At 44.6% G+C, this 15,884-nt stretch overlaps 1 protein-coding gene across 3 annotated transcripts in view; it reads right to left on the bottom strand.

Moving 5' to 3' along the window:
* pik3cb (phosphatidylinositol-4,5-bisphosphate 3-kinase, catalytic subunit beta) overlaps window positions 1-15,884 on the bottom strand; it is a 90,172-nt gene that overhangs the window by 49,260 nt on the left and 25,028 nt on the right. For all 3 annotated transcript variants that reach the window (XM_056282966.1, XM_056282968.1, XM_056282967.1), the window contains exon 3: window positions 372-567. In XM_056282966.1, the coding sequence (XP_056138941.1) occupies window positions 372-530 (159 nt within the window). In that variant the 5' untranslated portion in view covers window positions 531-567. The remainder of the gene's footprint in view (window positions 1-371; window positions 568-15,884) is intronic.

Raw genomic sequence — 15,884 nt, 5'->3', positions numbered from 1 at the left:
TCAAAATGTTGTTACAGTGAACAAAAAGCTCCATCAGCTTCGCCCAATAACATTTTAAATTTCCCTACTTAAAACTTGTAAACTGATAAATAATAATAATAATAATAATAATAATGATAATGGATTACATTTATATATCTCAGATAAAATCTCAAAAATAATATAAAATTATATAATAATACAAAATATAATAATGTAAAATATAAAACAAAATCTCAGATCTGTTTATTACAAGGCTTCTGGCAAAAGGCATTTCTTCTGTTGTGTCAACCAATGGCCTGATGTAGCTTCAACTCTAAATCAGGCCAGAAAATTTGACATGGCATTGGCCAACCTGCTGTCTCCCAACCAGTGCCCTGGGTCCTACTCACCAGTTTGATGTGCTGGATGGTGGCCTCGCGGGGGACATCCATCTGGATGTACATACCAGTGGGCAGCAGGAAATCCACTGTGACCAGGTCCGGGGCGTGGCCGGCCAATGGCGAGTGGGCCGCCCACATGTCCAGGAGGTCCGTCATGGCGGGAGGCATGGCAAGGGGCGCCACACTCCACCTCAACCATAAGGACCTGGGGAAAGGGAGAGGAGGGGAGAGGACTGGAGAAGTTAAGAGAGTTTGGGGGGCTGTGAAAGAGATAAAAGATTTTTGCAAATGTTCTGAAGAGCCCCTGAAGATGGAGAAAATATTATAACCTTATTTATTCAGGTGTGATTTGCTGTCAAAAATGCCTTACTGGGTGGTAAAACAAATAAATTGTGCCCTCAAAATGATCGCCCGACAGGTAAGGTTAACCTCCAAACCGGGCATGACAAGTGGTGAATGCACACTGAGGCTTGGGAAACGTGCTGACAAAATAACAGTTTAAGTATTAACAGTGGCCCGACAAAGCTATGACTCATTCTAAGAGAACAAACTAAACAAACATAAGCAAACATGTTTCCTGTTAATCTCGATGTTCCTACTGCACAACTGCTATTGGTTTGACACGGCTGGTGGCTGAACACCTTGCACCTTCAGTTTCGGTTAAGAGTAAGTGTTTTGCATGTATGCTGATAGCACAGTATTTTCTTATTGATCTTTTTCAATGTTACTAAGATGACAAGAGCTGGAGATGCAGTACCACCATGTCCCTGTGGGTGCAGTATTGTGCTGTATAATATCCAGCAGCGAGCTGGCGCTGTGGCCTTAACTTGGGCAAGAGCCAGTGCTCAGAGGAATGCCCACTAAGCAAACAGCAGAACAAAAGGTCAGCCCACCCTCCTTTCATCTGAAACACAGTTCCCTCTGGCACAGATATAGAAAAGTTTATTTACTGCACGTGCATGAGATTTTATATTTCTAACGTTATTGCAAACGCAAAACCAAGCAGGCATGCATTTACAAATACACATCCATCGCTCTGGCAAATTAACCGCCAAACCAGCACATGTGAAAGTACATGTGCATGTCTGCATCCACAGGCTGCTGCCAAAAACATAACTGACTGGAAATGCTTACTGTATTACAATAATAAAAAACAACTACATACTCAAATACAAATGAAAAAACAAAGAGCACGCACGCGCGCGCACACACACACACACACACACACACAATGTGTTAACTACAAAGAGCTCCAGTGAGTGGTTGGGTAACTTCGATAAAAAAACAAGGCCACAGAACTCTCAGGCCTCACCACAGCTGTACCATTCCAGCATCCCATCCCATCACTTCCACTTTCCTTTCTCTCATTACCCACTACTCAAATGGCCTTACATTAGCCCTGCCATAAAGCCAAAGGTCTGTCCTCATTTGGACTCGATACACCCATTAAAAATGGAATCACCATTGTCGCTAATGGGCTCTCCCTTCTATGTTAAGTGCTTGAGCAAACCACACATGGGCCAGTGTTATGCCATGATGTGCTTGGAGATGGTGCAATATCCATGCCCCTTTCTGAGTCACCATCTCCGCCACTCCACATTATCATCACTGTGAATGGAAAGGCTCTCCAAGTACAGCACAAGCTGTGGATTGCCTTCTCTTAAAGGCGCAGCACAGTTACTTGCATGAGGTGGAGGTGATGCAGAAAAATGTCAATTAAAAGACAACCTGATAGTCGATAAGAGTTGACTAGGATGTGACCTGTAAACACACAGGAGACTGTTTCAATTAATCACACAAACACATAAACTCAGGGATACACAATGGGCGACATAGTGTAACTTGCAAGTGGTTCAAACACATGGTTAGCTGAAAGACAATGGAGGGACTGTGGCATAAAGGTGCACAGTTACACACATAAAAGGAAACGTGACACCCACCGCGTCTGTGTCTGAAGCGCCGACATAAAGGCTGATCAAGGAACAGTTTCAATAGCATTTTTCCCCCAAGGTGTCACTCACACACACACACACACACACACACACACACACACACACACACACACACACACACACACACACACACACACACACACACACACACACACACAGTTCTGGGAGAATCTCCCAATTCCCACCTTGGGGACAGCACCGATTCTGAAGGTTACGGAAGTTATTATTATTGTTATCAGTTATCAGTTATTGAAAAAAGTATGCAATGATTAAATGATTTCATGAAAAACTGCACGTAAGGACCATAACATATTAGCCTACCAACAGCATCAGCACAGCATGGAATCAATACAGCTGTGAGATGGAATAACAGAAAGTAGCTGTGATCCAGTTGCCGCTGGAAACCAGTGTCAGAGGAGGGAAGCAGAAAACACATTCTCACATTGCACAATGTCCACTGTGTGTACACACACACACCCACACACCCACACACACACACACATACACAAAATATGACATCACAGTCCTCGCAAGTTATTCTAAAGACACGTCACAATCTCAAACTACAATGAACAAAATGAATTAGCTCCATCAGTGCACACATGATATTTAGTATAGGACTCCAGGCTGAAACAACCCAACAGCTCTCCACATTGGCATTCTTCTATCAAGTCTGAGAATTAGCCCATCCTTGTTTTTTTAAAATTATTATCATTATTATTTGATGTTCAAATTAAAAATTTCCTAAATTTATTTTTTTCCAAAAGATGTTAAATTCCCCCTCAATCCATTGATAGACTACCAACATGAGACCCACACACACAAAACAATTCCTCGGTGTGAAGAAATAAAGCCTTGGAACAAGTCACGTTCAAGCTTGTGCACGGTGGAGGGGGCAATTATTTCTGATGCGGGAAACTTAAGAGTGACAGTGTTATGCTGACACTGCCCCACGGCGAAAGGCGCAGGGATTTTATTGTCTTGGGGCTATATGTTTACCACTCTGTTCATCTGGCAGAAGTGCGCTGGTGCTCCTTTCACTGCTTTCTCAATGTTGTGCTATTGTTACGACAGTACGAAGTGAATTTTGTGAGTTTACTGAAATGCAAACACATTAGGATGGCAGATTAGAGCATATAGATTATCGACTATTGTAAATGGTTCTCTCACGTCTTCTCTCTCTCTCTGTGAATTATGTCTTCTCCTTTCTCTTCTTGCGTGTGTGTGAATGGTGTGATTTGAGTCTCCCTCGTGCGCACGTGCAGTCTGTCCTCCGCCCAGGTCTCCATGGTGACGGTGGCCACCACCTGGACGGTGCTTGGCATCCCCCTCATCACATTTTCTTTTGAAAATCCATAAATCCATATAATTTTTTTATACTGTTTTACTATTATATCCTTCTCTCACTAAGATGCGTGACTAATTTTTTTTTTTTTACATGGTGATGCTGGTCACGTGGCTCGGGTCCTGGGCTGTTCCGGTGGCATCTGGACACTGCTTGGCATCCTGTGCATCATATTCTTCATAAATGTTATAAGTCCATTATAATTCTGTTATCCTCTTTCAATGTTGTATTGTGTAAATTGTGTAAACACAACATCCATTGCATGTTGTCCGTCTTGGGGGAGAGATCCCTCCTCTGTTGCTCTCCCTGAAGTTTCTTCGTATTTTTCCTCCCTGTTAAAGGTTTTTTTTTAGGGAGTTGCTCCTTATCCGATGCGGGGGTCTAAGGACAGGATATTGTGTTGCTGTAAAGCCCCTTGAGGCAAATTCGTAATTTGTGATATCGGGCTATACAAATAAAACTGACTTGACTAAACAAAAACTGAAGGCACTGCTTCGCTAAACTGTGGACATAAAGTTTGATAAGGATAAAAAAAAAATTACAAGAAAAAAAAATCATGATCAAAATCAGAGACTGCTCAAACTCAACTCACTTTCTTCATCTGAACAACCCCAACTTGATGTTTTCATTATATTGTTCTCTTCTCAGAAACATGATCCAAACCCATGCAACTGCAGGACAAAAAAAAGAAAAGAAAGAAAGAACAGAAAAGAAAAAAAAAGAAAAAGAAAAAGAAAAAACATGCTGTCATGCCATAGGTCCTTGAGCACACATGAACGGATTAGGGTTTGAAATCGTAGCAATGTGTCCCCACATGACGTGTTCCTTATCCGTACATGCCCCTGCCAAAAAAAATATGCAGATGACAATGGGGAAACAAAAAGTTGGAGTGATAGCAGAGGTGTAAAACCCACATTTATGAGGCGTCTGGGTAGTGTAGCGGTCTATTCCGTTGCCTACCAACACAGGGATCGCTGGATCGAATCCCTGTGTTACCTCCAGCTAGGCTGGGCGTCCCTACAGACACAACTGGCTGTGTCTGCGGGTGGGAAGCCGGATGTGGGTATGTGTCCTGGTCGCTGCACTAGCGCCTCCTCTGGTTGGTCAAGGCACCTTTTTTGGGGGGGGGGGACTGGGGGGAATAGTGTGATCCTCCCACGTGCTACATCCCCGTGGAGAAACTCCTCACTGTCAGGTGAAAAGAAGCGGCTGGCAACTCCACATGTATCGGAGGAGGCATGTGGAAGTCTGCAGCCCTCCCCGGATCGGCAGAGGGGGTGGAACAGCGACCGGGACGGCTCGGGAGAGTGGGGTAATTGACCAAGTACAATTGGGGGAGAAAAAGGGATTAAAAAAAACCCCTCACATTTACATATATACTGAGAGTATGAACTAAAAAAAAACTAAATATGTGCATAAATTCAGATTTTATCTTAAAAATTTTCATGTCTTCAAAGTTATATGAAAGTTTCAGCATTTGGGGTGACAGTGACAGTGGTTCAGAGGTAGAGCAGGTAGTCTGGTAACTGGAGGGTTGCCGGTTCGATCCTGGGATCCTCCTTGCAAAAATGTCGAGGTGTCCTTGAGCAAGACAACTAACCCCTAACTGCTCCCGATGAGCTGGTTGTTACCTTGCATGATTGACACTACTGTCAGTGTATGAGTGTGTGTGTGTGTGAGAGAGAATGTGAGGCATTCATTGATTGTAAAGTGCTTTTAGTGGCTGCTGAAGCTAGAAAAGCACTATACATACCAATCAGCCAAAACATTAAAACCACCTGAGCCCACTGCCATCAGGAAATACCATTGCCATGAAGAGGTGTATTTGGTCTACAGCAATGTTTAGGGAGGGGGTACATGTCAAAGTAACATCCACATGAATGTCAGGACCCAAGGGTTCCCAGCAGAAACTTGCTCAAAGCATCACAACTGCCTAACTGCCGGCTTGCCTTCTTCCCATAGTGCATCCTGGTGCCATCTCTTCCCCAGGTAAACAACGCACACCCACCTGGCCATCGACATCATGTAATAGAAAACATGATTCATCAGATGAGGCCACCTTCTCCCATTGCTCCATGGTCCAGTTCTGATGCTCATGTGCCAATTGTAGGTGCTTTCAGCGATAGACAGCGGTCACTATGGACACTCTGACCGGTCTGCAGCTACGCAGCCTCATACGCGGCAATTTGTGATGCACTGTGTATCTACCATAGCCAGCATTTACTTTTTCAGCAATTTGAGCTATAGTAGCTCTTCTGTGGGATCAGACCAGACATGCTAGCCTTCACTCCTCACACGCATCAATGAGTCTTGGGCGCCCATGACCCTGTCACTGATTCACCTTCCTTGAACCACTTTTGGGCCTTGGGCGCCCATGACCCTGTCACCGATTCACCTTCCTTGGACCACTTTTGGTAGGCACTGACCACTGCATACCAGGAACACCCCACAAGACCTGCCGGTTTGGAGATGCTCTGACCCCTGTCATCTAGCATCACAATTTGGCCCTTGTCAAAAGTCGCTCCAATCCTTAGCGCTTGCCCATTTTTCCTGCCTCCAACACATCACCTTCGAGAACTGCCTGTGTACTTGTTGCCTACTGTATCCCACCCCTTGACAGGTACCATTGTAAGGAGATAATCAATGTTATTTACTTACCTGTCAATGGTTTTAATGTTTTGGCTGATGGGTGTAAAAGCAATCCATTTACCACTGAGCCTGGAGCTGACATAACTTGGCTTGAAAGGTAGCTTTTAATTCTTCTATTTCAAACCAAATTCATGTCCCTTCACAGCCTTGAATGGTTCAAGGAAAACATACAAAAAAAAAAAGAAAGGAAAAAGTTTCCCATCTGCTCATATCTGAATTCTGGATATGTCTCCTGATCAAATATTTGCGTTGTTTCATGAAGGGGTACGTGGGTAAACATCAGAGAGCTAGTGGATGAGGGAGGGCTTTGAGAGACGCATTGGTGTGTACAGGAAAACAGAGTACTTAACAAACTGGTTTAAACAGGTTTTTAAGGTCCAACCCAGCCATCTCCTTCACAGATCCTCCACAATCAAATAGTCAAAAACAGGGACCTCAAGTAACCCCACCAGAAAAATCACACATTTGTTTTTCTTCTCGAACATTTTTGAAAGAAGACCATTATGGTTGGAAGGAGGAATTGGCTGGTATGGAAACAGTGCCTTGGGCCAAAAGACAGTGACATGATGGAAAGAATTTATTTGCCAGATGCATTATGGTTATTTAAACACTTGCGTTACTCAGCACCCCTTTTCTAAAGATCTCTCTGTCTGACAGCAGGAGGTCTGTGAGGGTCTCATCAATGGAGTGTGTGTTTGCACGCACATGTTTTGTGTGAGTGAAAGAGAGGGCAAGATGAACATAAAGGATGTGTGTATGCACACGCGCGCGCGCGCACACACACACACACACACACACACACACACACACACACACCACAGCATGTGAGGAAGTGTGTGAGGTCATGCCTACTGACTAAGGGCCCTGTGACACACGTCCTCTACAACACTGTGCTAAAATTAAGCATCCAGTTCCCAAAGAGGATCAAGCCCCACTGACCCTACCGACACTCCATAAGAAATACAGTACTGCTGTGAATGAGTAAACACACACACACACACACACACACACACACACACACACACACACACACACACACACACACAGGCTGAGTCAGCATTTTGTGCCACTCAGAAGGCACTTCCACCACTTTGTGAATGTGTGTGTGTGTGCATGAGAGAGACAGTTGAAAGAGGGCTTTCTTGGCTACGTCAAGCACATCTTTCGCTCCAACAAAAAAAAAAATGCTGTTTGGTCGACACTTGCATCCCAAGCGCTATTACAATAAGAAACATAAAGTACCCCGGCACTGTACAGTATCCTATCAAATCTATTGCTTTGTTGTCACAACATGACTAAGTGTAGGAACAAACCACCTGTTTCCAATGATGACGAAAACTAGACTGGACTCAAAAAAAACAAAACAACAACAACTCATCTGCCGCTCCGTAGGAGAGGACATTTAATTCATTAATGGGACAACAATATCTACTTCAGTTGACAGAGAGCGAACTTAACATATCTCCTTATGTATAAAGATAGGCAATCAGGGGTGTGTGTGTGTGGTGTGTGTGTGTGTGTGTGTGTGTGTGTGTGTGTGTGTGTGTGTGTGTGTGTGTGTGTGTGTGTGTGTGTGTTTATTTGGGTTGCCAGTCAGGCGGTTGTTATGGCCACAGGTGGATGCAAGTGGTGGTTAGAGAGGGTAAACACATTCAGCAGGAATGGCCTTGACACACCGTGACTTCATGAGGAGCCTGAACAGGAAATGTACAATGTGTGTGTGCAGGTGCATGTGTGTGTGTCCATGAAAGAGAGAAAGAGATTGTTCATTGAGTTTGTGAACTGACTTCATTCAAGAGATAAAGAGTAACGAATGATGTTTAAAGCGGCTGTAGACAACTTTTCACCCCCCCAGTGCCTCTATTGTTTGCATCGCTGTCACAAAGACAACCAAATCACTTTCCGTTTATGAGCAGCCTGGCTACTGTCCAAAGCAAGAAACAACCATGAGAATCCCAACTTGAACTAGAAACCTTGATCTTAGTGGTATTGTAACGTAGCTCAATCAATGCCTGCTGCGGGATTCGATCCGAAGTGCACTGTCCCACAAGGCGACATCGCTGACCGCTCGGCTAAAGGAGCCGACCCCCCACCAGCCGACCGGCCAGTGTGAGTCTCCTGTATTTTACACTATGATAAAGACCGAGTAAAACACCCGGTAGTATAATAAGTAGGCAGGTTGTTGTTATTTAATGATCCAATAGAAAGAATGCCAACTGAATGTCGGTTTGGAACCCTCTCAAGTCCCGAATGTTGTATCGAACTCTGTTTCCCGTTAGGATCGTGTCCCCCTAGAGTCTGATACGACACTGGGACGCTTGATTAACCTAACTTCAGACTAACCCTAAACTTAACCTAACGCCCACCTTAACCTAATCGTAACTGGTAGCTAACCTGTTTCCATTCAAACGCTTTCATCTGGCTAGGGGAAACAGATCTCAGTTTTATGGTTCCGAGAGTAGGACCGAGCCCGTTCGCACCGGAGGCGGGGACCCTACCGCGCAGACGATGCTTCCCGGATTCGTCGCCGCCGCTCCCGTCAAACCTCGGAAGCAGACGACGACAGACTCCGTTGGCGCCGCCGGAGCAGATCTCGACGGGGAAACAGATTGGTACAACACCATAGCTTGCTCCACTGAGTCAACGCCCGTCCGAGTTTCACGCTTGTTTTACCTCCGTTTCTATCACCCTCTCTCTTCCCCTTCTTTATCTTCTCCGTCAATGTTTTTTTTTTCTTCTCTCTTGCCAGGTTGTTTCCACTGTTGCTTCAGTTGTTCTACCATCCGCCATTTTCACAATTAGGGCTCGCTACTGGGGAAAACCAGAGCGCTATCCTCTTCCTATTTTAGTTGCGCAATGGCATATCTATGTATTTTTGGATGGAATGTATATTTGCCATGTTTGTTTTATAATGAACTTTCTTCAAGATTCTGTACATGAATATGAAAAATGTTCAATAAAAATAAAAAATAAAAGTTGCGCAATGGTTGACGCACTTCCTTTGTGCCGTAAATCGAGCCTTCATTTTCCCGCGAGATCGTACCCGATGGCAGACAGAATTGCATATTGCGAGCGCGGCTAATTGGGAACCTGTCTAAACGCCGGTGGTGTCGTTATTCTATAGTCATTAAACAATCAACATTTACACCATAATGATAAGTTGAAGCAAAAAGAAAAAAAGTGGTCCATTTCCACTTTAAAATGTGTCCTTAAAACATTCTAATTCAAACCAGTTGGGAACTACAATCAACTCTCGGAACTGGATATGAGGCTGCGCTTGAGCCTGAGATGGACCTCCTAAAAGTCTCTCCCAGCGTCCACTGGAGGAAAAAAAATCTATGGGCGTAAACTGGAATGTATGAAACGTTATTCCAATAAGACACGTAGGGGCTTGTGTGTGGTTCATAGATGGTGTGCATGTGTGTGTGTGTATGTGTGTGGGGGGGAGAGCCTCTGACTGCTACTTAGTCATATTGCTGATCTATGGTGACAAAGTGCCACACACACACTCCCCTGGATATGTGTGTGTATTTCTGGCAGGAAGTGACTGACACGAGAGAGGAAGTGAGTGACAAATAACAACCTTGGGTAAAGTCCCCGCCGCAGTCATTCATAAAAACCTGTGGCGCATCGATTTTGACGGACCACAGTCCAAAGCAAGCCCTTCTAACTACAGAAGATAATAAATGGTGATTAATCAGATGGTTCTGAGTATCAATCCGTATGAGCCAATATTGTGCTGAATACCCTAAGAATACAGAGCCCACATAGGCACACAAATACACATCACATGTCTCATGGCACAGCAAGCACTTCCATTCTGTGGTCTTTGTGTCAAAATTGGCAGAGCAAAGGCAGGAGAGAGGATGAACAGCTCAGATATCGTTGAGTGCTTTTAAGCTGTTAAACCTCTTTCTTCCTCTGTCTTTATTCTCTCAATTCCTCTCTCAACTTTCTACCTGTTCCTCTCCTATGTATAGCTTCTTCTGACTTTCATTTTCTCTACCGCATTTCACATTCTTTCTCCAGTTGTTTTCCAGCCCTGACTCCCTCCCTCCCCGGTTACACAGAGCATCAGTAAGCACTATTCGAGGCATGGAGATGACAGTAAAATGACTAGCTGGCGAAATCTCCTTAGTGTCACAGAAGACATGGGGGGGGGGGTTGGAGGGGCATTCAATCATAAACCATCACTGTAAAATCACAATCATGAAATGTGACTTCATCAAGCAGAGCCATGAATTAGTGATCGTGACATCAGACACTATGCTTGTAGAAACTATGTGCTGATGCACTGCGATGCAAATCTTCCATTGTCTCATTATTACACCTCAGCAGAAATGTACCATCACGTGTCATGGAAGCTACATTGTAGAGCTTTTCAAAGACGAGCACACCTTCAAAATCTACGGTGACATCCATTCACAGATGCATGAAAAGTACTTCTTGCTGCGACATTCTCATCAATCAAACCAACCGAATCTGCTGCGGCAGTGGAAGCCTGCCCTGCGACATCATCAAGATTGAGCAGTGGCATTATAAGGGTCGAATGCCCCCTCTGTGCCAGGCTGAGATGGCGTGTTATGCCAGGCTGCCGAGTGAACGGCTGTGGTTGGAGGGATTGAGAGACGGATAGAGAGAGGGAAGGGGGGATGTCAACAGATCCTTTTTTATACAACACCATGGCTTGCCTTTAATGCACCACATAATCTCTCCAATGACACTTGTAAATGGTAAAAAAAAAACCAAAACACACTGTGCCTGTGTGTGCAGCAGCTTTGAAATTTGATTTGTGGAGCATGGCTGTATGCACGTGCATGTTGTGCTTTTGGACTCAGTTTGCATTAATGAATGGTGACAGTGATGTTTAGGACAAATGGATGAGTTGTACATGCATGACGAGAGTGTGTGAACAAAGGAAATGCATTCCAGTAAAGAAGCAATTTAGTGTGTTTATACTTTAAAACATTTTATTTTATCAATATATTTCTAGTTTTTTCCCTTATCCCACCCGATTAACCCAATGGCATATGGCCGGAACTCTTGTCGAAGAACTCCCCTGGCTCACGTTTCCACAGGAAGGAGATAGTCGTAACACCAGCTTCCTTCAAACTCGTGTCGGCTGCTCTCGCTGTTTTACACGCTGAAGCCTTGCATGGATTGCATCACCTTCAGGCCGCGAAGGAGACGTAGGGAGAATGCTGTCGGGCGCTTGGCAACAGGCGCCCGGATGGGCCAGAGGGGTCGCTGGAGGACGACGAGTCCCTGAACACTACTATCCCTCTGGTAAGGGTGGCCTAATGGATGGCCTTACCCTGTGGATGCTCTGGCCGTGACCGGTTACGGCGAGTCTGGGATACGAACCTCCCAGCCACATGACAAGCGGGTTGCAAGAACGGCGGTTTATTCCGCTCAGCCACCAGAGCGGCCCACCATGAACTACTTAATATGTGTTTTGACTAATATCACACTGTGATTTGAGAAACACATCCCTATGCAAACATTCTTAAAGCCTAACAGTAAGATACCAGAGAGACTGCTTGGTGCATTTAACAACAGAGTGCTGTCAAAGATCAACAATGACCAGTAATGGAGAGCGGTTAGGATGAAGACGGGGGGGAAAAGGGAGAAAGAGAAAAATTGTGCTTTCAGGCATGTGTTTGTATGCCCTTAAGTTGGGCGTAGAACAACAAAGGGAAAGAGTACCGCTTAACACATTGCTAAACTACCTTTCATCACAGGGAGTAGGAGTAAGGAGGAGTGAGAAGGGAGCTGAAACAAGATGAGAGAGAAACAGAGGGGAAACAGCATTCACATGTGAATTGGTGTCTATGTGTATAGATGTTAGGTGTGTGTGTGAGAAAGAGAGAGAGAGAGAGAGAGAGAGAGAGAGAGAGAGAGAGAGAGAGAGAGAGAGAGAGAATCTTTTTTTAATTTTAGAACAAGTCTTTATCTAACAGAACAATTTAACAAAAAACAGACTTGAAATCTTTCTAAACAAATAAACAATACTTGTCAAATTACAAACACTCAATATGCATCTTTTATAACAATCCCAAAAAGCAGTCACTCAACAACACAAAACATAAAAAAAAACAGGTAAGACCCCTTTTATCCCCGAGCTCTGCAGAAGAAACCCAGCTCATCCTTTATGGTGGAACACAGCACCCCTTTATAACACCAAAAAGTTGTGAATGTGTCCATATCTTTCATTGCCTTGTAATAATTGAAATCTACTCTTATCCTGGCCTTGACCATCCTGCTAAACAACAGTTCAACAGAGAGAGAGAGGGGAGAGAGAGAGAGAGAGAGAGAGAGAGAGAGAGAGAGAGAGAGAGAGAGAGAGAGAGAGAGAGAGAGAGAGAGAGAGAGAGAGAGAGAGAGAGAGAGAGAGAGAGAGAGAGAGAGAGAGAGAGAGAGAGAGAGAGAGAGAGAGAGAGAGCAAGAGACAGCCAGAGAGCGAGAGAGAGCAGTTGACAGTTTTCTGCTTGGCCATTCGAAGTACCATGAATCATGATTCCTACCATACATCCAAAGGACACATTCATTGGTTTTCCTGACACATTCTGCAAACTGGCATGCAGAAAAACTTCCTTGGAAGAGAGAAGGCCCGTGTGTTGACAAGATAGCGATCTAAAGATAATCTTTACATTGCATAATCATAGGCAACTACTCCTTTAGCAGCATTCAATAGTATGTTCACAGACCAGAGAACTTACAGATTCTCGGGTGGGCGACCGACCGTGACACCAGTCAGATATGCAAGTTAGACGTTCCATAAAAGCCTGAATGACATCACAGTCCTAAGTGACGAGGGAGATGAAAGAAGGGAAAGCCACCCACACACACACACACAAAGCCAGCACCATGATTAAGCTGTCAGACTTTTCACACACCCCTCAGAAAAGGGAAGGACAGACAGTAAGACAAGAGTCCGACTTGATCAGAAGGAGGGAATGAGCAGGAATGACAGACGAGAAGGACGGGTATAACGTGAGGGAATAGTAAAGCAAGGGAAGAGGTGACAGAAGAATACTGAGGGATAACAGTGCAGGTGTAGAACGAAACCCCCACAAAACTTGCTGGGTGACAAACATGAAAGGTCAGAGTCATAGAGGCAACAGTGATGGATAAAAAGCAAATAGCAAGAGAGACAGAGGAAGAGAGAGAGAGAGAGAGAGAGAGAGAGAGAGAGAGAGAGAGAGAGAGAGAGAGAGAGAGAGAGAGCGAGAGAGGAGAGAGAGAGAGAGAGAGACTTACACACATACACACACATACACACACACACAATGAGTGACTGCAGTGGGTAGGGCTAAACTGGATCAGATACAATAAGCCTCTGTTTTTGGCAAGTGCATGTGTGTGTGTGTGTGTGTGTGTGTGTGTGTGTGTGTGTGTGTGTGTGTGTGTGTGTGTGTGAGAGAGAGAGAGCAAGAGAGAGAGAGAGAGAGAGCAGGAGAGAGACAGACAGAGAGAGAGAGAGAGAGAGAGAGAGAGAGAGAGAGAGAGAGAGAGAGAGAGAGAGAGAGAGAGAGCAAGAGGGAGCAAGAGAGCGAGAGAGAGAGCGAGAGAGAGAGGAAGAAGAGTTAAGAGGGAGTAAAGGGGGCAAGGGTGATAGAAGGCCAGTGTTTGTCCTGAGCACGGGACTATCCTCTCTCTCTCTCTCTCTCTCACACACACAAACAAAGCTCAACGCACCCATTGAAGATCTGCAAAAACAGTGGAGCTGGGGGTGGGGGGGCATTGGGGGTCACACTGGCTGCACACAGCCCCTCTAATGCAGTAAACAAATGCTCGCATGGGATCCGAACATTTCAGTATGTGGTCTATAGCTGCGGGGAGCACTCACACCTTCCAACAACCTGCAAACACCCACATACAACAGCAGAGGTCAAAGCACTCCACGGCACATGTAAACAGTCATCTCGTTCAGTTCTTCCTCAGAAAAACTCTCGCTCAACTTAAACGACAAAGCCCTCTCTGTATGTCACCATAATCATCGCTGAAGCTTCTACTTCGGTGGAAAGCTATGGGTATGTAAAGTCTCTCTTTCATAAGCCATTATTCAAAGCAACCTTCAGTGTGCATGCACAGGCGTGCACACACACACACACACACACACATACATAGAGAAGGAAGCACTTTAGTAAAAACAAAACAAAAAAAAATCCCCTATGCAAATTTTGCCAGACTTATCAGATTACGTGAAAGAGGAAAAGATGTCAAATACAGTACAGCCAGGCTGTATTCTCTCTCTGTGATATATTCTCTGCACCATTGTACTTTATTGCCTCTTATTTTGCCTATGTATAGTCAGTTCTTGTGTATATTGTTGTGTTGTTATTCAGTGTTAAGTACAGACAGCCACGAAGCCCGAGTCAAATTCCATGTATGTGCAAACCTACATGGCCAGTAATATCTGATTCATGCACGCTACTATGGATCTTTTACCATCGTTATCATTTTTGATTTACCCTTGAAGTAAGAAAAAGACGATAAAGGATAAAACCTATTGTACTGACTCCTTCTTGATGGGTTAAAAAAACAACAAAAAAAAGAACAATGAGGAAATTTGAGATGCGCTTTCTTGAAGCTGAAGCATGGTATGGGGATTTTTACAAGCAGAAATAGCCCCAAATACATGTGTTTGTTTTCACTGAAACAAAGATTCCTCTTTTCACCGTCATACATTAACAGGCCTCTTCCTCAATTCCTCCTTGAAACTAACCGTAGGTTTAAGCAACCGAGGCCGTCATTACCCGCTCCCTTTCCTCAACCTCCAGCGGCCACCGCAGCACATGCCCACTGACTGGAAGTGGCCAGCCTGCTTCTGACCCATCGTCTTCCAAGCTGCGTTTTGACGGTGGCTCTCTGAAGGCCGTGCTGGGGTGAGGTCTTGTTTTTTAGCCACAATATTATTTTCATAGAGGGCTCGAGGAAACGGAGAGAACAAATATGAAATGTGATCACCAGTGAGTTGACAAGGAAGTTTACCAATGTCAAACATACAATTTAATTCTTGGAATATCTTCCCTGACATTACTTTGCGGTCAATCAATGTGGAGATGGGGACAACACTGTACAAGCATTTAGGCAGCATAAAATAAGCATGTTTTCTTAAGAAGCATAGGCTTACAATATATTGCCCATTTCTTTTTTCTTTTTTTTCCCATACCTTTCTGTCTCTTGCTTGCCTTCGCATTCTCTTCATCCCGTGTTTTGGCTCAATTCAGCAGCCCAGGTGCACCTGTCAAATCTGTCGGTGTGGGAACGAATTATCCCACTGTCCCTCAATGCCAGTGGCCAATAATCACCAATTACAAGCACAGATGTCATCCACCTGTTTTTTCTCTCTCTCTCGGTCTCTCTCTCACTCTCTGTGTCTGTCTCTCTCTCACTGTCTGTGTCCATCTCTCTCTCACTGTCTGTCTCACCCTCTCTGTCTAACTCTGTCTGTATCACTCTGTCTGCGTCTGTCTCACTCTCCGTCTGTCTCACTCACTCACTCACTCAAAAATAGCATGAACCAATTATCCTCGCTATGTTCCTTCACTAGTGATCCAGACACTCTACCCA

Source organism: Lampris incognitus, chromosome 7 (genome assembly GCF_029633865.1).
Source record: "Lampris incognitus isolate fLamInc1 chromosome 7, fLamInc1.hap2, whole genome shotgun sequence".
Lineage (NCBI taxonomy): Eukaryota > Metazoa > Chordata > Actinopteri > Lampriformes > Lampridae > Lampris > Lampris incognitus.
Note: the sequence above shows the minus strand (reverse complement) of the source record. Positions and strands in the feature narration are given on the sequence as shown.